The 24,923-nt window shown below is 41.3% G+C and overlaps 1 protein-coding gene across 1 annotated transcript; it reads right to left on the reverse strand.

The window, feature by feature from the left end:
* Positions 1–898: 898 nt before the first annotated feature.
* LOC124788933 (trypsin-7-like) lies at positions 899–22,847 on the reverse strand. The gene is made up of 2 exons (XM_047256219.1): positions 22,440–22,847; positions 899–1,249 (listed from the first exon to the last, which is right to left on the reverse strand). The coding sequence occupies exons 1-2, from the start codon at positions 22,845–22,847 to the stop codon at positions 899–901; spliced, it is 759 nt and encodes a 252-aa protein (XP_047112175.1).
* Between the last annotated feature and the right edge of the window lie 2,076 nt (positions 22,848–24,923).

Below are 24,923 nucleotides of genomic sequence, written 5' to 3' on the forward strand. Positions count from 1 at the left end.
CGGAAACCGATTCAGCTCCGACGACGAGGTGAAAGAAGAGGTTCGTAAATTTCTGACATGGGCATACAAAAACTGACACAGCATCTACAAAAATGCATCGACAGAAATGGTGGTTATGTCGAAAAATAGCTAAATGTTCAAGCTGTAAACTGATGTAAACCATTGTAGAAATAAACAGATCTATGTACTTGTAAAAAAATGGGAGATCTTACTTTTGGGATTACCCTCGCAATTTATCTTACTCATGCATATAAAAGAGCGAAGAATACAGCCAAAAAATGTCCTAATACCTCCATTGCGACTTAAAGATGCTAGCGAATACTGAAAGTTTCAAAAGTAATGAAGGAAATGAATTTCCGTCAGTCACAAGCTTGTACCAGTATATTTGTACACACAGGTCGCCACATGATGCTTCTTTCATGTGCTTCTCTCTCTCTCTCTCTCTCTCTCTCTCTCTCTCTCGTGCGTGTGTGTGTGTGTGTGTGTGTGTGTGTGTGTGTGTGTGTGTGTGTGTGTGTGTGTATGTGTCCATACTCAAGAGTGACAGAGACAAGGCAAATATCTGAACAAGATTAGTAAAAGTTGGTTACTGTGAAAAATTTTGATCATTTACGGAAGAACTGTGGAAGCAATAGATGGTGAACACCAATATTAATGGGAAAAAATTACACTGGTTTCATATTATTATTAGCTGATTTGAGTACATATATTTCTTGTTTCTAATGGTTTTATATAACACTCTAATATTAGCAAATGCTACTGGTACATACTATCAGGGCAACACGTTTTAAACAGAGCAAACGTTATCATTCAGTAAATATTGTATTTTGTAAAATTTCATTACTTTGTATTGAGGAGCAGCCTGAGTGCATATAGTGGGTGTAGGCAGTTATGTTACTCAGATGCCGGTGTTTTCAGTGATCCAGGATCGCAGGGCTGGAACGCTGGTGTACACATCAGGAGTTCCACTCCGAGAGCAGCTCGTTCGCGAGAAGATACCGTATTGCGTGGAGCCCACCACCAGGGCTCCGCCGCTGTCCCCGTTGCAAGCGCCCTTGTGTTCTCCTCCGGTGCACAGCTCGTTATACGTGATGTCACCCCACGTCTCGTCACACGTGGCCCTGTCAATGAGCACTGTGGTGACGGCGTGCAGTAGTACCGGCGGCGACCCTGCGTACTGCAGGTCCCCCCAGCCGCTGATGTTTACCGACGTGCCAACGTCGGGTTCCGTCGTCCCAAGAGTGATCGCCTGAGGAGGTCATAATCGTCAACAGAACTGTTATGGTGTGAGTGGCTCAAATGGCTCTGAGCACTATGGGACTTAACATCTGAGGTCATCAGTCCCCTAGACTTAGAACTACTTAAACCTAACTAACCTAAGGACATCACACACATCCATTCCCAAGGCAGGATTCGAAGCTGCGACCGTAGCGGCAGCGCGGTTCCGGACTGAAGGGCCTAGAACCGCTTGGCCACAGCGGACGGCTGATAAGTTAAATCTAAAGGTCCTTCAATGTTGATGTTTAGGGAGTCCCCACTGGGTTTTAGCTGCTAAATTGGAAAGGCTCCCTTCAACAACACACACTGGTGTCCTTCCTTTGTGAAATGTACTTATTGTCTTCTAAACAGAACCGTGTGGTGTAAACGAATGTGAAGTCTGCTTATAGAATAACATATGGAGAAAATTTCTCAGCGTGCCAGTAGTACCACTTTAGGGTAGCCCGCTTTCTGGCGTTTTCTTCAACGGGTAGATTGTGCTCGACTATGAATACACTAAGAGATAACAGGATGCGCAATTTTCAAAGGCCTGACTAATACACACCTAACATTGCAAAAACACCTTTATTAAACCAATAACATATTCTAGACGCAAGGTTGTTTAGAAGTGCCAAAACATGGAAGACATAGGTTAACCAGAACATATTCTAGTCGCTGGTTTGCTTAGAAATGCCAACACATGGAAATCATAAGTTAACGAATCCGGTGAATATAGTTCGTGTTCCTACAGTTCTCCTTAAAATAAGTTTCCCCATTGCAAGGAAATATTTTCGGCAGATGTAGTATTCTTATTAAAACGATTTTGTCATCTTTTGAAGTACAGGTCACTTTTCATAACTTTTTAATCAATTAGGCCATCAGATTTTAGAAGAGTAGGTTAATATTTTTTACTATAAAAATCTTCTTTACGTTGTGTTCGACATTTCTGACCAATCGTATAAAAGACATCCTTTGACAGAACTGTCATGTGGCAGACCTGAACGTATTACACCGTAAGTCTATAGCATTTTGTCTGAATAAAAGGACACAGCATCATAATACTGTAATCGTACTTAAAAGTTAAATAATTACTTTAACAGTTTAAATTGATATAAATTTTGTGTCTGTAATTGCAACATACTTCATTTATATTTGAAACTGTGAAAGTAAGTGGGTCTATTAACACAGGCCTAAGATAAACGCGAGAAAATTAGTTGTACAAGTCAGTGTCAGTAACAGTTACTTATCCCACATAATTATCAAACACTTAGAATGTGGCACACTCTGTTTCCCATGCTATGAAATATGATCAGGGAAGGATACTCTACGTCCAAGTGCCTCCAGTCGATGAACGCTACGTCATCTAGCTTTCAAGCGCAAATGAACTGGGGCTCAATGATTAGCGTTATTATGTGTCAGACAGCGTGTGTATAATTGCCGACAAACATAGCGTCTATGTATTAAAATTCTTAGCCTCAATACTAGATCAGTGTCATTGTTTATATCACATACAAATTTGCTGTGTAGAGTATCAGAACAGAGACAAGCTTATTATACATGCCAAAAAATTTCTTTTATTAAACTATATAAACTAAGTATCCTGTAAAAGCAGTATATCATACAACTTGAAATATCGTGCATATAAATCCACCAGTCACCTCTTTACTTATACAAACTATGTTCTTAAAACACTTCCGTAATCTACTACGTTACACAACAAGCAATTAATATAAAGGATTCTCCCAGGCACAACTCTATAAGTCCATTTTGAAAATGAAGAAACCGCACAACAGTTGCTGAATCAACAATTTTTTATTGAATACAATACCAGTTTTCCTTTTATTGAATACACAACCAGTTTTGGAACACTTAAAGTTCCACAATCTGGTGTAAATGATAAGTCATCGGATGAAAGAAAGAAGGTTATTAATGTTTTAAATTTTCCGCCATCTGGAGTAAATGGTAATTCATTTGACGAAGGAAGAGAGGTTATTAATATTTCAATTTTGGTCCTCGGTTTTTACTATTTAAAATTTGGCGACTAAGTTTACAGGCAGCAACAGGGTCTGATAATGGGTTCCCCTCTAGCTTGAGTTTTAGCGAATATTTTCATTTCACATTTCGTGTATGGTTTTTTTTAAGTATGCGGCGGAGATAATTAAGGTGGTATGCTGGAAGCGTTATGTTGACGATGTTTTTGTTCTATATGGAGTTATGAAGGAAAAATGTGACAGTTTATATAGTAAAGTTAATATATTGCATACAAAGATTTCTTTTTCTGTTCATCATCAGATCAATGCGAATTTGCCATACTTGGACACTAAGGATCATTTTAAATGGCGGAAGGTACAGTTCGACATTTATACAACAGAGTCTCCTACTTATTTAGTTCTGAACATCAGATATAAAACTGTTGCTTTCAGGTATCTCTTAAATAGGTTAAATAATGCTACCTTCACATCAGAAGAATATGAAAGGGATTTTAGTATAATCATGTATATTGTCACACATCACTGATATGTAAGGTCTATAGTTGAGAAACTATCGAAGGATAGGGAAGCATGCGAGGGAATCAATATGAACCCAGTGGAGAAGAAGTAAAGGCACAATATTTGTAAGATTCTGTATCATTGATACGTTTTAGAGAGGACTGGAGAGATACTTTTGTCAGCTGACATAGTTCAAGCCTTTTCATATCAAAAATTTTGAGCAGTAGATCAAGGAACAGTAAAGTTTTCAAAAAGGATCCGTTATGCTATCCTGGGGTATACTGTTAAGTGTGATACAAGTCGAATGTGTTACAGCAGATATTTTGATAAGGAAGAAAGAGATTTAAAGAACACAAAGCTCGGCCAATTGCAGGTCAGAACTGACAATCGATTTGATTGACAATCAGCGAGGATACTGATAACTTAGAAGTGCTAAACACTGCAGAGAAAGGTCAGAATGTCCTGAAAGAAACTGTAATCTTAAGAAGTATCCGTTCCCATCCTCTTATTACAATTAATGAATGCACTGACCTGTATTACAAGAATATTGTAGTTAATGTCAAAAAGAACCCCGTAGCTAACATAGAGGTTTTAGAGGATGAATTAGTAAGGTATTTCAATGCAAATATCAAAAGCCAGAACAGTCTGTTGATTTACTTGCAATGAGGGGAAAAGTGCCGTATCTTAAAGTACGTGAGGGAGTAGATATGGAGGACGTGTAAAAAGGATATGCAGGATTGCTTAACCAGCCTGGACTGCTACCAGCATCGCCTCTGGTACAATTCCCACTGGAAACGAATCACCAGTATACAAAAAAACCATATTGTGTCCCTCCCCCCTCCCCCCTCCCCAGAGAAGTTGGTAGACTAACAGCTTCGGGATGGAATCATAGACGGAAGTCAGTCCCCGTAGTAATCATGCAAAGAAGTCCTCAGACAGGAAAATGCTTATAGGTTCTGCTGCAATAACAGATTTCTTAGTCACTGATGCACACCACTCCTAACGTTACGGAGACATTAGACAGTCTTGGCAATAGCGTTACTTCATCACCATACATTTATGCAGGGGCTATCACCAATGAGAACTTGCACTAGAGGATCGGTGTTTTCAGTCCCATTTAGACACTTCCAGTATCTTCGGAAGCCTTTCGGGCTGAAAAACACACCATCGACTTTCCATCTCTTATTAGACAGAGATCTACGAGGACTGAAACCAAAGCCATGCCTAGTGTACTAGGTGCAACAATAAAGTAATGAGACTGATGGGATAAAAATGTTGCTCACCGTTTTAGTCAAGTTTAGTGTTGTCTCCTTCGAATTAGTTCCCTTCTGATTGCACACACTTTTTCCAGTACTTCTGCCATTGATGTTAACATTTCTGGAACTCATATGCTGTAATATCCTCCAAGACCCTCGTCACAGCTTTTTGGACATCTTGTGTTGTTTGAAAATGGTGTCCCTTGACCGCCGTTTTGACTCTTGGAAATAGAAAAAAGTCGCACAGAGCGATAAGGGGGCTGTGGTAGTACTGAAATTTGTTTTGAGGTTAAAAATTGCTGTACTGATAGAGCAGTATGGGATGGCGCATTATCGTGATGTAGAATCCAATTATCAGCAATATTGACACGGACACGAAGAACTCTTTTACGAAGTCATTCTAAAATTTCTTTGTAGTAATATTGGTTAACTGTTTGTCCAGGAGACACCCACTCTTTACGAACAATTCCCTTGGAATCAAAGAAGCGTACAAGCATGCATTTCACTTTTGACTTTGACATGCGAGCTTTTTTTGGTCTGGGTGATCCCTTTGAGCACCGTTGCGAACTTTAGCGTTTTGTCTCTGGATCGTACTGAGAAAACCAACTTTCATCACCAGTGATAACACGGCACAACACTTCTGGATTGATTTCCGTTTGTTCTATCAGATCGGCTGCCACATGTTACAGTGTTTCTCGCTGTTGAGGTGTGTGATTTTTGGGGACCATTTCTGCACAAATCTTTCTCATACCAAGATCTTCAGATATTATTAGACGAACCGTTTCTCGATTGACGTGCAGCTCTTCTGCAATCATTTTCACGGATAATCTTCGATCAGATCGTACGGGTTCACGCACCCTGGCCAAGTTGACATCCGTTCCTAAGGTTGATGGTCGTCCACTATGGTCTTCATCTTCAACATTCGTTCTGCCTTCACTAAACATTTTATGCCAACGAAAAACTTGAGCTCTTACATAATCTCCTCTCCAAAAGCCTTCTGAAGCTTACCGTAAGTTGTCGTCGCTTTTTCACCCAATTTAACGCAAAAAGGAAATGTCATACCGTTGCGTAATATTATGCGGTTCCATTTACGTGATGAGAGACACAAACACGTGTTAACTTATTACAGTACAACTCACGACTGAGCAGTTGCATTGATGTGCTGCTTGGACATTAGAAGCAGCTTATAGACCAAGGTCAAAGATATTGTGCCTATGCAAGCTTGTAGGACTACCACATCTTGCAAAGAAAATCAGTCTCATTTCCTTATTGTCGCACCTCGTATGTAGACGACGGACTAGTACATTCCAAGGACACCTGGGAGCACATTGTGCGTCTGTGGGAAGTATTTGAACGGTTGAGTGCAGCACAGCTGACACTTAGCATAAACAAGTGACACTTTATAGTGCAGGAGGTTCTTTATCTTGGCCACATCACTGGCCAGGTCGCTGCGCATACTGACCCCTGGCGTGTGGAAGCATTAAAAGGTATCGAACGCCTAGCACAGTGAAAGAAGTACAATCGTATCTTGGAATTGCGAATTTCTATACAAAACACATACCAAAAGTGGTAGAGACGGCAAGACCATTTACACATTTGTCGAAAAGGAATAAAACTTAAGTGAACTCTGAATTATCAAGAATCATTACAACAGTTCTGTTCTCATTTTTCTAGACTATCAAAAACACTTCTTGTCCTCTGATTCGAACACCAATGCCCTCGGCTGTGTCCTGAGCCAAGAGGTGGATGGGAAGTAACACCTCATAGCCTGTGCTTCCAGGCAAGTGAATAAACCAGGGGAAAAAAACTATTCAACAAGAGAAAAGGAAATGCAGGCGCTCCTTTTTGTTATCAAGTAGTACCGATGCTATGTCCGCCTGCGTTGCTGGGTGGTAGCGTGCTTACCTCCCATGCACTGTGCCCAGATTCGATTCCCAGCCGGGTTGGAGATTTTCTCCACTCGGGGACTGAGCGTTGTGTTGTTCTCATCATTATTTTATCCTCATCATCGGCCACAAGTCGCCCAATGTGGGGCCGCCTGAAATAAGACTAGCACTTGACGCCCGAACTTGAGGGGGGGCCTACCGGCCAACAATACCATACGATCATTTCATTTGATTATCTTTGCTATCTCTATAGGAGGTTTTTTATGGTCATAACAGATCACGCAGCACCAAAATGGCTTCTAGGATTTGAAGATCCTAGCAGCAGGATAACCCGCTAGCCCTTAATGCTTAGTGAAATCAATTTTAGGGTCGTATATCGTCCAGGGTAATCTCATGGTAACGCTGACGGATTAAGATGTAAAGTATGCACCATAGAATCCTTCAGAATAAGGACAGAAGAGTGGACAAAACTCAGGCGACCAAAGGTGATGGTCAGCGATAAGCAAAACACACGCATTTTAGCTATGATGTCGGAGTGCCGCCGCCGTATAGTTGAGCCAGCTGGTTTATGGAATCAAGTGTCGAAGCAAGCCCATTATTCCATATTAGTAGGGCACAGCGGACGACGAGTCATGGACCACTGCATTGTGGAATATTACTGGTGGCCACAGAGGAAACAATATGGTGAGAGCAATGTAAAGAACTCCATCGCTTGCATTCAGAGAGCTGAACTAAGTCGTCACTGAATATAGGCAAAGACTGCCTTAGGCAGAGAAAAAACCTTCCCAATCAACTGGTCTCGATGTCCTTGGCCCTTCTGCATAAACACCAGTAGGAATCCGATATGTGCTAACCCTAAATGATCATTTATCGCCTTACTTGGCCATAATCGCCATTCCAAACCAACAAGCAGACACAGTGGCTCACGCTTTCATTAACAATTGGCTACTGAAAATCGGCACACAAGAACAAATAACATCAGACCAAGACACGAACTATATGTCTGAATTGTTTAATCTGCTATATCGACAATCGGGTATTAAAAAGTTACGAAATAACGCCCTTCACCCGCAAACGAACTGTAGAACAGAGATAGTGCATAGGACATTGAGCAGAATGCTAAGTTACTAGGTGAACAGTAGCAATGACAACTAGGACCCCATTTTACAATATTTCATAAGTGCATATAATTAAAAAATCCATGAAAACTAGGGTATTTCATCCTACGACACTATTTTCGGTACAAAAATGCCCTCACCTATTGAAATATGTCAAATAATTCCAGAGAAGTTTGGAAAAAGGCTAAAAGGAATATGATGCCAGGTGTAAAAAGGACACAAAGGCTCTAGGAATACAGAAGAACACGCACAATAAAAAGTGGAATTTCCCCAGAAACCCTTCCTTTCCAAGAGGGAAAATAATTAAATTCATTCCACGGTACCAATGACCATATAGTTAGTCGAAAAGGCTTCACCAGTTAACATTAAAATAAAACTCCCCACTCGAACCATGGTTCTCCATATGTTCAAAGTGAACAGGAAGCACTGCCTCAATTGATAGTAGCTCTTTCCAAAGGAAGAAGGTTGTTTGGTGAAGAAAGCAGAAGAACGAAAAGTATGAATAAGCCAGTGCCACAGCGTGTACCCGATTGGTACAACACATCCATACACCTTAAGACCACGAGGTTGCCTCATGAACTAAATGTTTGTAATTATTTATCAGCTATGTATTATGGTTATATTTACGTTGTGTTATTCCTCCCCTTTTTCTGTCCATCTCCTCTTACCCCTCGTTTTTAATCATCTGTTCATTACCCTTCTACCCCTTCCATCTGCCTTCTTCCCTTTCTATCTGTCCACCTCTTGCCCCATTTACCTGTTCATCTCATCCTCCCTCCTCTCATTATCCATTTCCTCCTCCAACTCTCTCCTCAACTTTGCTCTCTGCACATGCAGCCCCTGCAAGATACACTGATGTTACTGTCAACACTCCTGCTCTCTTCTCTATATGTCCATCTCCTGCTCCCTAATCTCTCTGTCCATTTCATCCTTCTCCCTTTCTCTGTACACCTCAGCCTCCCCTCTCCATCTCCCCACCCTCTTTCTATTCACCGCAGCCCATCTGCACATGTAGCCTCTGCAAGACATGCTGATACTTCCTGCACAACGTGCCTGTCATGTCAGTCAACCTACATTTCAGTGGTTGAACGATCCATTAGTTCAGGAGAAGATACTGGACATATGCATCATACACAAACATACATCCCATTTCATATATAAGGATTAAAGTGGATGCATGTCTTTGTGTTTGTAAGTATGTTAAGCATCTCCTACACCATGGATCGGCTTCAACCAAATTTGATGCAGATACTATTTGTTGTCTGCAAATCAGAATTGTGGAGGTAAGGACCTCCTAGTCCTGGCACTAGGCTTCCCTTCACTACAAGTTGTGCAGTTAGTATTACTGTACATTAGTGGGGATAGACATACAGATGGGATTACCTGAGCAGGGAAGAGGAGACACGCATAGTGAGAGGAGGAGGATGAGATAGTCTGGGAAATGGGAAGGAAGAAATGGTCAGAGAGGCAGGAGAGGGAGATGAAGACACAGAGTGATTATGGTTGAGGTGATGGACAGACAGAGGTGAAAGGATGAGGTGAAGAGGGACAGTTAGAGGAGGAGATGCATGAACAAAAAGGGGGAATTAGCAGCTGGGGAGAGTAAGGAGGAGGATGGGATGTTCAGGAAAAGGGGGAAGAGGAGATGTATGAGAGAGGGGGAGGAGGAGATGGACAGGGAGAAAGGGGAAGGTAGGGACAGACAGAGGGGAGAAGAGCAGGAGATACCATGAGGCAGATGGAAGATGGAGACAGGTATAGGGCGGGTGCTAAGGAAAGGGGAGAGGAGATGAACAGAGAGTGGTGGAGGAGAATATGAAAAAAAGAGTGGGAGGAGGATATAGACAGTGAGACGAGGAGAAAGAGTAGATGGCAGCGTATGGAAGAGGAGACGGTCAGACATAGGGAGAGGAGGAGATGGACACAGAGAAGGGGGCAAAGATGGATGGAGTTAGAGGGGAGTAGGTGATGAACAGAGAGAGTTAAGGAGGTGATACACAGAGTGGGAAGAGGAGATGGAAAGAGATAAGGGGGAGGAGAAGGTGAACAGAATGATGGAGGAAGAAGGAGATTGGATGAGAGAGAGAGGAAGAAGAGATGGAATGTGAGCAATATATGTTTCATACCTCCATATGTGGGCAAAGCTCTAGGTAAAAGGCTAGTAACACAGTAACATTAAGGACATAGGTGCACTTTTAATGTATGCATTTTATTCATAGTGCATCAAGTCTAGCTAGAGGTTCTAGTGACCATGCCTGATAAATTTTATTACCGTCAAGGTGTGCCAGGGACACTTAATTCTATCGTGCAAACAACTGTGTTACTCAAGTGACATGTGCTACTGTACCTTAGTGAACAACATCCAAAAATGTTACATTGACACAGAGACCACGTTTAAGGACCAAACCTTTTATGAACACGTATACAACCCATATTACTGGTATATTACGGGTAATGTCAGTATGATTATAATTATAAGTGCATTTTTCAATTATATACGTCGTGGAAAATGTACTGCAGGTTGTGATGTTTTCATGAGAATATAAGGAAGGATTTTTAAATTTACAGTTATCTTGAATTAAGTTGTTGCTTGCATATGCATCTTATTCTCTTATTTCCACATTTTACGTTTTGGAATGTTTTCTATAGTGACACAATTCCGGTAACAAACTGCAGAAACGTTATTCTATGTCTTCTTTGTATTCGTGTAAGGCATGATGCAAAAATATCTAATATGTATTTAATGAAATGTTGTGGCCTTGTTAGTGACATTAACAACACCTACAAGATTTTGTTAAAGCAGACGGCGACTTCATTAAAACAAGCGTATGTGATCAGCTATGTTGCTCTATGAAAGTGGCAGTGAAGCAGAGCTCGATAATTTCGGAAAGTTTAGTCCGGTATTGACGGGACTTAGAGCCAGGACTTAATACGGACCGAGAAATATCTATGAAACAAGGAAGAGAAGAGTTTATTTGAACAGAGTTGATTTGGGGGGTTGTGAAAATTAGAATCAGTCTGATGCATCGTTAAGCAAAAAGCAAACAATTAAAAAATACCAAAAGTGGTCATTTAGGATGTGTATTGTCAGAGGATGAAAACCAATTAGTAGAAGGAAGCTGAAAAGCGTGAACAATGGTGTAGTTTTATTAAACGGTGTTTGACTTCTATCACGTCATCATGTCAGTCCTTCCCATTCACAAGGCCCTCAGTGTACTCTTTCCACCTAGCCCCTCCCTTTGGTGCATTTAACAATGGAATTCCCTTTACACTCTTAATGTTACTGTGGTGTCACCGCCAGACACCACACTTGCTAGGTGGTAGCCTTTAAATCGGCCGCGGTCCGTTAGTATACGTCGAACCCGCGTGTCGACACTATCAGTGATTGCAGAGCGAGCGCCGCCACACGGCAGGTCTAGAGAGACTTCCTAGCACTCGCCCCAGTTGTACAGCCGACTTTGCTAGCGATGGTTCACTGACAAAATACGCTCTCATTTGCCGAGACGATAGTTAGCATAGCCTTCAGCTACGTCATTTGCTACGACCTAGCAAGGCGCCATTACCAGTTACTATTGATGCTGTAAAACATGTACCGTCAAGAGCGATGTTCACCAATTAGGGATTAAAGTTAAGTATTCCAGCAGCTACGTACTATTTTTGCTAGTATAATTTCCTTGACCTGTTCCAGACCTCACGCCAGCCTGCGTGAGCTAAAACGCGTGCCTTTCGGCTTCCTCTCATAGTGGGTTGGCTGTCTTGCCAATCCACAACAGTTACAACTTTGCTTTTGATTTCACTTTTCTATAAGCTGAGTCAGTGCTTCCAAAGTCATCTCTTTTTTTATTTCTTCATGTTTCTCATATAGCCATTTCGCCTCAGCTTCCCTACACTTCCTATTTATTTCGTCTTAAGTGACTCTATTTCTGTACTCCTGAATTTCCCTGAACATTTTTCTCGTTCCTTCTTTTGTCAATAAATTATAGATTTTTTTCCGTTACCCATGGTTTACTCACAGTTTGCTTCGTTGTACCTACTGTTTTCTCTCCAGCGTCTGTGATTCTCCTTTATAGTGATGTTTATCTTTTCAACTGAACTGCCAGTATCGTAGTTATCTATAACCTCAGACAAATTGAAGCGTATCTCTTCATGCACTCCAGTAACCAATTTCTTTGCGAATTTATTCTTCCTGAGTAGTCTCTTAACCTACTGCCTGCTCTTTACTATGACTAAATCGTAATCTGAGTCTATTTCTCCTCCAGTCGGAATCTCTGCCTTACCCCGCGTCGTCAAATGGAATCTTCCTGTATCTCCCGGCCTTTCCCACGTGTACCTCCTTCTCTTGTGATTCTTGAACAGAGTATTCGCTATTGATAACTGATATTTATTGCAAAACTCACTTAGGCTTACTCGTCTCTCGTTCCTATTACCAAGCCCGTATTCTCCAGTAACCGTTTGTCCTACTCCTTCCCCCATAACCTCATTCCAATCCCTCATGACCAATACATTTTCATCTCAGTTACCTACTGAATTACCAGTTCAATGTTCTCATATCGTTCTCTGTCCCTTTGTCCTCTGTTTGCGACGTCGGCATGTATGACACCCTATTGTTGCCAGTGTTGGCTCACAGCCTCGTCAATAAACTGTGCACAGTAACTCTCTGTCTGCCCTACCTTCCTATTTATAACGAATCGTACTCCGTTTATTCCATTTTCTGCTGCCAATTGCATTATCCTATACTCGCCTATCCATAAATCCGTGTCTTCTTTCCATTTCACTTCTTTCACACAGAATATGCCTTATCATTTTCCATTTCGGATTTTCTTATTTCCCCTACTACATTCAAACTTCTGATGTACCAAGTCCTTACTCATAGAACGTTATCATTTCTTCGGTTATTCCATCTTTTTGTCACGGGCACCTCCAACTTGGCAGTCCCCTCTCAGAGATTCGAATGGGAGACTACTTCGGAATCATTTTCCAATGGAGAGGTCATCATGATTCTTTTTCAGTTGTGGGTCACATGTCCCATGGATACACGTTATCTGTCTTTAATGCTGTGGTTTCCATTGCGTTCTGCATCCTGTTGCCGTTGATCATTGCACATAATTCCACCTTTTAGGGGCAGTTACCAGTCCCAAGGACGAGAGAGTGACCTGAACGTCTGTCCACTCATTCGTCCTCTATAACACGGCCGTTGGGAGAATGAGGGTGACTTCTTGTCCTGGAAGTTTTCGGCCGCCATTGCCGACGATTTTTACTCAAAGTTTAAGCAATGGTGGGGTTCGAACACAGGACCGACGACGTTTCCATTACGAGTCAGTCTCTATCGCTCCTATGGCATCTAATCTGTCCTCTTGATTCACATTCCATAACTAGCTAAATGTCTCACAGCTTTCTACTTCAGGTTTCAGCCAGCTCTTGGTCACAAGAACAATCTGAATATTAGTAATTTTCTGGTGAGCAATAAATTCAGGAATTTCGTTACGAATACTTCGACAATTTACTAATAAAATTATGACGGTGTAAGTGTTTCTACTTTGAATACGGTTGGATTTCGGCTTCTGCTTATCGTACGGATAGTGTTTATCAGAGTACCTCAAACTACCGTCCAGCATAAGGAACCCTTGTGTGCACTCCACATGTACTCTGCACGCCAGGTAGCTGCTTCTGTTGCGTAATGCACTCCTGAGCTATCAAGGGAAATCCAACATTTCCCACGTGATAAAGCACGTCCAGAAATCTGCAGCCAAACTATCACAGAACCGTAGAAGCCTTTCCTGATATCCTTGCACTCAGCTCCAGACCAAAGGACCCCTATCCACTCTGAGAACTATACTGCAAGTTGAGATCTCTGCTTGCACCCTACACAGGTCGCCAGTAGCCTTCACAACTCCAGCCAGCTTCCTGTATAAACTGAGGATAGCCTCAGAACCCAAGCGACTCGCATAGTTGCTGCCGACGTAAGCCACAATTTACAGACGACTGTATACTCCATGCTCGATAGCCGCATGCCTCCTTCACGTCTTGTATGAGTCCCCGGTAGACATACCAAGAGCACATTAGTTTCTTTTCTGGCTCTGAATGTTATTTCCCTAAGGGGCTCCATAACGCTCCTGAAGTTGCAGCTCCCAGTAAGTAGCAAAACCCTGTCCCCCTGTGCCTGCTTGGGGCGTACTGAAGGAAAGCCCAACTGTTCACTTACAGATGAAAAGGCGGGGGCACACGGCCAGTCTTCACACTGGCCCTCTGCCTCAAGTGACGTGAATGCCCTACCACCTCGCACTCACCCTGCTGTGGGGCAGATCCATCGTGTTGTGCACACTGCGAGATGTCTCGGCAGCAGTGCCCATGGACGAAACAATCAATACCTGAGATACACCATGCGACGCGCCAGATTCTCAGCCACTACTATTCCCCGAGGAGTATCCGTGCCCGTAGGCAGCAGCCTGAAGACGGCTGACCATAGCCAAAGGCGCTTACAGCATGTGTTTCTTAGAAGTAGATACCTTAGGGGTTGCGAAGCAACTCAAATCGCTTGATACGGGCAAGTCTTCAGGTCCAGATTGTATACCGATTAGGTTCCTTTCAGATTACGCTGATACAATAGCTCCCTACTTAGCAATCATATACAACCGCTCGCTCACCGATATATTTGTACCTACAGATTGGAAAATTGCGCAGGTCGCACCAGTGTTTAAGAAGGGTAGTAGGAGTAATCCATCGAACTACAGACCTATATCATTGACGTCGGTTTGCAGTAGGGTTTTGGAGCATATACTGTATTCAAACATTATGAATCACCTCGAAGGGAACGATCTATTGACACGTAATCAGCATGGTTTCAGAAAACATCGTTCTTGTGCAACGCAGCTAGCTCTTTATTCGCACGAAGTAATGGCCGCTATCGACAGGGGATCTCAAGTTGATTCCGTATTTCTAGATTTCCGGAAAGCTTTCCGGAAAGCTTCCTCACAAGCGACTTCTAATCAAGCTGCGGGCCTATGGGGTATCGTCTCAGTTGTGCGACTGGATTCGTGATTTCCTGTCAGGAAGGTCGCAATTCGTAGTAATAGACGTCAAATCATCGAGTAAAACTGAAGTAATATTAAGTGTTCCCCAGGGAAGCGTCCTGGGACCTCAGCTGTACCTGATCTACATAAGTAACCTGAGTGGCAATCTGAGCAGTTCTCTTAGGTTCTTCGCAGATGATGCTGTAATTTACCGTCTAGTAAGGTCATCCGAAGACCAGTATCAGTTGAAAAGCGATTTAGAAAAGATTGCTGTATGGTGTGGCAGGTGGCAGTTGACGCTAAATAACGAAAAGTGTGAGGTGATCCACATGAGTTCCAAAGGAAATCCGTTGGAATTCGATTACTCGATAAATAGTACAATTCTCAAGGCTGTCAATTCAACTTAGTACCTGGGTGTTAAAATTACGAACAACTTCAGTTGGAAAGACCAACTGGATAATATTGTGGGGAAGGTGAGCCAAAGGTTGCGTTTCATTGGCAGGACACTTAGAAGATGCAACAAGTCCACTAAAGAGACAGCTTACACTACACTCATTCGCCCTCTGTTAGAATATTGCTGCGCGGTGTGGGATCCTTACCAGGTGGGATTGACGGAGGACATCGAAAGGGTGCAAAAAAGGGCAGCTCGTTTTGTATTATCACGTAATAGGGGAGAGAGTGTGGCAGATATGATACGCGAATTGGGATGGAAGTCATTAAAGCAAAGACATTTTTCGTCGCGGCGAGATATATTTATGAAATTTCAGTCACCAACTTTCTCTTCCGAATGCGAAAATATTTTGTTGAGCCCAACCTACATAGGTAGGAATGATCATCAAAATAAAATAAGAGAAATCAGAGCTCGAACAGAAAGGTTTAGGTGTTCGTTTTTCCCGCGCGCTGTTCGGGCGTGGAATGGTAGAGAGATAGTATGATTGTGGTGCCAAGCACTTAAATGTGAATTGCCGAGTGGTCATGTAGATGTAAATGTTCAATAACTGCGACCAGCTCCTCCTGCGTCCGCACACAGCGTCCACACTTCCTATTCATCTTAGCAAGACTAACTGAAGAAGTAAACTATAAAATCACACACAGAAACCTGGATATGCAAGTTGCTAGCTTTCTGACGTGTCACGAATGGAGGTTGACGCCTTTATGAACTGTGTAGCTGACTGTTCAGAGGAAATGACAATTGTGCTACAGACTGCCTCACTCTACACTTTAGAGTTACAAATAAGAAAGGGTGCACATCTTAAGCAGAAAAAAAAGACGCACAGAATTTAAGAAATATATGCTGCTAACAAAACACAGAAAAAGCTATATACGTAGTTTGCAAGAGCTAAATACGTAACTCGCCACAGTAATATCAGAAATTGAGTCCGCCTTGATACAAAACACCTTGTTATTCGTTTATTTCATTATTGTCCCAAACTAGTTTCGGCGACAAATATCACCATCGTCAGTGGTTTTTTTTTTTAAATCTAAAACATGCAGAAAATGGTATGGTTGTACATACACAGTAAAACATTATTACATTTTTACAAATCGTCTTTTGAAATATAGTTTTTTATTGATACTTTCATACTACCTTATTTATTGTATGTTACAGCATGTTTTAAGCAATTATTGGCACTGTTTGTGACATATTTTCTGTGCCCTTTTTTTCTGTTGCCGTCTTTTTACTTAGCGAACATCATGTCATCTGCAACCATGTGAACTGCTATTAGTAAACAAATACTAAAAGGTGAACTTCGTGTGTCAGCAGTATATACTTGAGGTTGTGGGAGTGTTGTGGAAACTAGTTATTTCGGTGTGTACTGAGCTGTTGCCTAGCTATTCGTGTACTCACGTTGAGGCGTAGCGCCGTGTACCGAGGCGGTTAATTGAGAGATGTGTCTCAGAGGTGGATAGTGACAGATGGTGACGCGAGACTGGACAAGCACGTAGTATATGTATCAGCCGATAGAGGACAGTATTCGATAGGGGACTGTGATTTAGTTTCGATTGTGCCCACTAGAGTGCACTAAAGTAATAGAATGTTTTTCATAAGCTGTTCTAGTATTTTCATAAAGTGTTATTATGTATTTTTGTGTATTTAAAATGTTATAGATGTGTTTTAGCAGTACGAATGATTCGTGAGTGTGGTTTAAGGTTAATATGATGTGGACAAAGCGGATTTTTGTAGAATAGATTTGTAAAGTACGTTTATGGTAAAGGCAAAGTTAATTCAGGTATAAATAACAATTGTAAATAACTTTATGCATAAACAAAACTTCAGCATATTAGATAATTACGTCGGTAAAAAGTGCAGTCGTTAGGTTTAATATTTTGCGATTGGTTATTGGTGGAAAGCGCGGACTGACGCGGGAGAATGTTGTTTTGCTATTGGTTGTTGAGTAAACTGACCAATGGTAAAGCAATATTCTTCGTGCGCCTTTCTCTGCTGTTAGAGAAGACTTAGAGTATTCTAGAGAGGAGTCGGAGCCTAGCCATGAAACAGTTCGGACGTGTGTAGTAGTAGTTACGATGGAAAGGATAAGTTGCCGGATCTAGCAGTGTTTAATACATCAAAAGTGTTGTAAAGTGACGGCATAATTATTCCAATGGGTGTGTAGAAATTTCGGAATTTTTAAGTGAATTTTGTGACGAGAAAAGATAAATTCCGCGTGGCGTATTGAGCAGGTCGGTGGCTAAAAACTGTGACTGCATTAGGTACCGACAGACTTAATACTTGTCGACCATTCTCAATCAAAAACCATCCGTGTATTTGTAGCTATTTCGTTTTCGGGAAATGCAACACCATACACTTGCTAACGTGGGTGAAAAGGATTGTGAGTGACTGTGTTAAGACTAGCACGGGCTTGGCAATGATAATTGTTCACCTAAGTTTCAGAATATGTTAATTAAGGACAAAATTCCCAACCTTTCATTTCGTGTGAAAACTTTCTCCCGAAATCTAGATTAGTGACTTTAATTGCAGCCTGGTTCATGTTGAAGTACAGTAGGTTTCGCTCGGCTTCCCTCCCGATGATATGCTGAGACAGTGTTCACAGGTAGGTGCAGGTTCGTAGTAAATGGACGGAAGGAACCGCGCCGCCGCAACGTTCGTTGGATGGTATGTGGATGACATAATCTGTCTTGTAGATGAAACACATAGCAGGATAGAAGAACTCCACAATAACATCAACACAGTACACCCACAAATCCACTTCACAATGGACATAGAAAACAACAATAAACTAAATTTCTTGGATCTTACAATCACAAGAAACAACCACCAACATGAATTCTTCATCTACAGAAAACCCACATCCACAAGCACTGTTATCCACAGCTCATCCAACCACCCATCAGTGCATAAATATGCCAGTTTCACACACATGCTCCACAGGATAAACAGAAAACCTTTTAAACCAGAAAACTACACACAGGAACTAAACATAATCAAACAAATTGCTGTTGAAAACGACTACAAAACAGACATCATAAACAAACTCAACAACAAGGTAAAACGGAAACATGCAGCAAACACAGACAACGCAGCAGACCACACCACTTCAGAAAAAAGAGAGAGATGATACACACTAACATACAATAACAAAATATCACATAGAATAGGAAACATCTTAAAAAAGCAAGGGATCCCAATAACATTCAGAACAAACAATACAGTTCAGAAAAGACTAAGACCAATCAAAAAAACCTCAGACAAATTCAGCAATGCTAGAATATATCAACTCACTTACAACTCTTGTCAGGCCCACTACGTAGGACAAACAAGCTTAAATTTCCGACCGAGGTACACAGAGCACATGAGAGCTCTAAGAAGTGACAGCACACATTCAACTTTTACAGAACATCTAATGAACAAAAACCATAACCCCACCAATATCGAAAACGATCTACGCATTCTGAGAAACAGCAACAGTCTATACCGACAACCAACAATAGAAGAAAATTACTACATACAAAAGGCTGTAGTCGAAGGGAAAAATGTAATAAATGAAAACATAACACTCTGCAACAACACACTCTTTACCGCTCTGAGAGAACTGACCAAGGACACAGAACAGAAAGCACACACACGCAAAAGAACCACTTCCCCATCACACATAGAGACATAAATAATAAACAGAAGTCTTCGTAATTCGCGCTACAGATTTTCATAGCCTTTCTCGCCACATGCGATACGCCTCTCCCGACGCACGCGAACAGCAAGATGGCGTAATATTCTGGATCAGAAACAAAGTGCAAAAGTTTTGTTTTGCTATGTAAAGAGCAGCCACATTCCATCCAACGAACGTGAGTACACGAATAGCTAGGCAACAGCTCAATACAAACCAAAATAACTGGTTTCCACAACACTACCACAACCCCAAGTATACACTGATGCCATACAAAGTTCACCTTTTATTATTTGCTTATTAACAGCCGCTCACATGGTTGCAGATGACATAATGTTCGCTAAGTAAAAAGACGGCAACAGAACACAGAAAATATGTCACAAACGGCGCCAATAATTGTTTAAAACATGCTGTAACATACAATAAATAAGGTAGTATGAAAGTATCAATAAAAAACTATATTTCAAAAGACGATTTGTAAAAATGTAATAATGTTTTACTGTGTTTGTACAACTATACCATTTTCTGCATGTTTTAGATTAAAAAAAACCACTGATGTTGGTGATATTTGTCACCGAAATTAGTTTCGGATAATAAAAAAATAAACGAATAACAAGGTGTTTTGCATCAAGGCGGACTCAATTTCTGATATTACTGTTTCTCTACGCAAACACGGACCAAATGGAAGAGTTCCAAGATGATATTAACGTAACTCGTCACTCTGCAAGTGTGTAGCAGGCGACATTTGGAGACTTAGGTTATACATTGTTGAGTCAAATTCTTCTAAGAGTATGATATTTCGTTTTCATTTACTTCGTCTTTCCTACCTATAATATTATCTTCAAGTTCATTTTCCTTCTATACATTCCACCTTCCAACCTTACTTTCTATGCTTACTAATTTGTTCTCATCTGAGCTCGTCATATTCATAGAAGTGCTTTTATTTCTTATTGTGAATATTTTAAGTTTCTCTAGAGGTTTCACATTTTTCTCATGGTTATACATGCTTCTGCAGCTTCCATTTATCATCTAACCATTCCTGCATTGCCTAGTTCAAATTTTACATTTTCTCATTCCTTTAATTAAACTGAATACCTCCTATACTAACCAGCGATTACTAGTAGTTCTTGACATTTTGCGTATTTGCTCCATCGATACCTTATCTCAACTTTCAAAGGTAGCCATTCGTCTTCCATTTATTTTCTTTCCCCTGCTTCTGTCAATTGCTGCGTTACACTCCGTTTATAACTTTGCAAGAACTTTTTCTTTAATTTATCTGGGTTCCTTCTCCTTAAGTTACAAGCTTTTTGCAATTTATTCACTTTACAACTAGAAAATTACGATCAGAGTGCACTTCCGTCCTGGAGAAGTTTTGAAATTTAAAATCTGGTTTCTAAATCTTGCTGTCACAATATGTAATGTATATGAAACTTCCCGATGACTGCAGGTGTCTTCCTTGTATAGTCACCTTCTTTCGTGATTTTTAATCCTTGTATGAGCAATGATTAAATTTTTCTCGGCGCTAAATTCCACCAGGTGATTTTCCATCGTTCCTTTCCGTAAAGTCATATTCTTCTGCTATTTTTGCTTCTCTTCTTTTTCCTAATGTGTAAGACCAGTATCCCATCACAGTTAAAATTTCATCTCTCTTAACAGTCTGAATAATTTTCTTTATTTTCTTAATTCTGCCTACTGCAAAACACAATATATTTCTTTTTTCTATTCATCCAAATGTATATCGACACTTTCATGTCACCTGACAGCAGACGACACATACCTGTCTAGCAATGTTTGGATGAATATAAAAAAATATATTGTTTCACAAAAGATGGAGTTTAAAATCAGAAATTTTATTTTTAAACACGAAAAAAAGCATCATGAGGAGCTTCCAACCCTGGTAACATCATTATATGTTCATTCGATTTGTCAGCCATCTGCAGATCTAGTAGGCTTATGAATGCTTACTACTGTCGTATGGGTGTTCGCTTCGTGTCTATGTTGGCTACAAAAATGTATTCACTATGCAGTTCATAGTAGCTTATCCACATTATTATCTTCTTATTTGTTTCCACGGTAGACCAGTTCCTGCATTTCTCATTTTGATTTTATGGTGATAATCCTGAAGTAACCTGAACAGAAGTTCTGTTATTGTGGTACTGCTGTTCACTACTCACACTTTATCTAACTTCAGCCTATTCATTTTTATTTACACTGTAACCTACTTACCCGATGAAAGGACCTCACTCCACACACTGCCCTGAAGGGAGCCAATTTTTTCTGTTCTGATGAGAACATCCTCCTGAATAGCTTCCAATCGGAAATCCGAATGGGGGAATATTTTATCCTAGACGGTGCTATAATGAACCAGGCACACAGTAAAGAGAAATAATGGCTGTAGTTTTCACTTCCTTCCAGCCGTTTTCAAAACCAGTATAGCTAGGTCATGTCAGCCAATGGTACAAGGCCAGATCAGTCGTAGAAAATATTTTTCTGCTGCGATTAAAAACGCTGTTGCTCCTTTTTAAGAACCATTTGCTTGCCTGACATGTCCACAGATATGACCTGTTGCGGTTGCAGCTACATTACGGTTATCTACAGAATATAGTTGTCACACTCAAACCACCCCACCTCGGCTAGGTTAATAGTAAGTGTGTGTGAGGGGGCAGGGGTGGAGGAGGATGCATGAAAAATATGGTAACGGCACTAAAAAGTCTTTCACCTCCGATGTATTATTAGTGGGACACTTTCGCAAGGGCAAATTTTTGTAAGAGTAAGAGAAAGAGGTTCTGTATTTTGCTAGTTACATGACTGATGTCTCTGGATCGAAGAGACATTGGTTGCACAGAAGTGTGGGTGCAGAGTGTAGGCCTGCCGGAGTGGCCGAGCGGTTCTAGGCGTTTCAGTCTGGAACCACGCGACTGCTACGGTCGCAGTTTCGAATCCTGCCTCGGGCATGGATGTGTGTGATGTCCTTAGGTTAGTTAGGCTAAAGTAGTTCCAAGTTCTAGGGGACTGATGACCTCAGATGTTAAGTCCCACAGTGCTCGGAGCCATCTGAACCATTTTTTTTTTCTTTTTTTCTTTTTTTTTTTTTTGAGCAGAGTGTAGAAGTGCAGAAGAAAAGAAGTTTGTCAGATTGTTGATCAGAATGGCAAAAAAAGAAAAGATCAGCTTTATCAAATAAATTAACACTGTAAACGTAACACTGTTGAAACTACATTAATAGTTCTAGTAAGGTGCAGAATGTTAGCTTCATATCTATTTTAAATAGGTAAGTGTTCCACGTGGGTGAATTTTACCTGAACATTGTCACCAAACGTGAAGGATCCGTCGATGGCTAGCACTCCGATATCGTAATCTCCTGTTGACCAACTGAATCTGTCGTGTACGATCACAGTAGTGACGTCGTAAACGGTGCCTCCCGACTCACGTAAGGAAGTGCCCGCCCTCAGTACGTAATACTGCGCATTATGGTCGCCACAGTGTGCCGCAGTCAGCACCCACTCGGAGCTGATTATGGAGCCGCCACAGTAATGCTCGTTCCTGTACTCCAGCGAGATCTGCCACGGGAACTGCGAGATGTCCACCGGGCCGCCGCCCACGATGCGGCCCTGGTGGGGAGTCCTGAACCTGCGAGCCCTCGCTGGGGGCGCAGCGCTGCAGGCAGCGGCCACCACGAGCAACAATAACACTGCTGGCTTCAGCATCTCTTCGACTGGCGGCTTCTGCACAATCTGTGCCACGAATCGTCTTTATATCAGCGTCGCTTATCATGTCTTAAGAACTCTCCAAAAACACTAACGGTCTGCGCACTTGTTACATAAATATCGCTTATCAGGAGACTCTCATAATAAGACCCATCAGTTTCATCATCTCAGTTTTCACAGAATGAATGTGGGAACAGTCGAAATTGCACCTGGAGTAGGTAGGGTACACTCAGTCGAGAGTCGCTTATAATGTCTCAAAAGTCTCCAAAAACACTGTCTGCGCATTTGTTAGATAAGTATCGCTTATCAGGAGACTTTCATAATTAGACCTATCAGTTTCATCATCTCAGTTTTCACAAAACGAATATGGGAACATTCGAAATTGCTGTTGGAGTAGCTGGGGTACTCTGAATTCAGAGTCTCCAGTAGATGTACTCTAAAGGAGAGAGACAAGCAAGGTAGATTAGGAACACGTATAGGTAGTGAGGTCTTTAGAGATGCACGTGCTCTGATTAAGTAATGATAGATATAAAAATAGCCCACGTCCTCTTTAAAGAAACCATCGTAGCATTCATCTTAATCGTTTTAGTGAAATCACGGAACACGTAAATCAGAAAAAATTAAATCATGAACCTCACTCCTCTCGAATGGGAAAATTTTCCACCTATTCGAAATTTTATTGCACTAAGCAGACGGTCAAACATTTATATCAGACAATAGCTTATCACCTTTTTTAAGTCATCTCAACCATAAGTTGTGACACTGAAGGTCATTTTCAGGGTTCCGTGCCTCAACCAGTTGTTGTCCGTCTGTCTGTCTGTCGGATTGCTGACAACACTTTTTCCCAACAGCAGGTAGACGTATGAAGCTGAAATTCATGTCGCACTCTAATGTCTGTAGTCCCTTGGCGGTTTAGTGAATGTAAGCTTCTGAGTCACGCAATCTAAAGATACGGCCATTCACGTCAAATATTTTGTACTCGCAAACTAACTCATCAAAACCTACAGGGCACTTCCCGTTGATCTAGAATCATGAAATTTGGCAAGAAACAAGGTTTCACAATACAACTAAAGGCAAAAAGTAGACAATAGTTAATTTGTAAATATGTTGTTGTTGTGGTCTTCAGTCCTGAGACTGGTTTGATACAGCTCTCCATGCTACTCTATCCTGTGCGAGCTTCTTAATCTCCCAGTATCTACTGCAACCTACATCCTTCAGAATCTGTTTAGTGTATTCATCTCTTGGTCTCCCTCTACGGTTTTTACCCTCCACGCTCCCCTCCAATACTAAATTGGTGATCCCTTGATGCCTCAGAACATGTCCTACCAACCGATCCCTTCTTCTAGTCAAGTTGTGCCACAAACTTCTCTTCTCCCCAATCCTATTCAATACCTCCTCATTAGTTATATGATTTGCCCATATAATCTTCAGCATTCTTCTGTAGCACCACATTTCGAAAGCTTCTATTCTGTTCTTATCGACACTAGTTATCGTCCATGTTTCACTTGCATACATAGCTACGCTCCATACAAATACTTTCAGAAACGACTTCCTGACACTTAAATCTATACCCGATGTTAACAAATTTCTCTTCTTCAGAAACGCTTTCCTTGCCATTGCCAGTCTACATTTTATATCCTCTCTACTTCGACCATCATCAGTTATTTTGCTCCCGAAATAGCAAAACTCCTTTACTACTTTAAGTGTCTCATTTCCTAATCTAATTCCCTCAGCATCACCCGACTTAATTCGACTACATTCCATTATCCTCGTTTTGCTTTTATTAGTATTCATCTTCTACCCTCCTTTCATGACACTGTCCATTCCGTTCAACTGCTCTTCCAAGTCCGTTGCTGTCTCTGACAGAATTACAATGTCATCGGCGAACCTCAAAGTTTTTATTTCTTCTCCATGGATTTTAATACCTACTCCGAATTTTTCTTTTGTTTCCTGCACTGCTTGCTCAATATACAGATTGAATAACATCGGGGATGGGCTACAACCCTGTCTCACTCCCTTCTCAACCACTGCTTCCCTTTCATGCCCCTCGACTCTTATAACTGCCATTTGGTTTCT

This window comes from Schistocerca piceifrons, chromosome 3, assembly GCF_021461385.2.
Source record: "Schistocerca piceifrons isolate TAMUIC-IGC-003096 chromosome 3, iqSchPice1.1, whole genome shotgun sequence".
Taxonomy (NCBI): Eukaryota; Metazoa; Arthropoda; class Insecta; order Orthoptera; family Acrididae; genus Schistocerca; species Schistocerca piceifrons.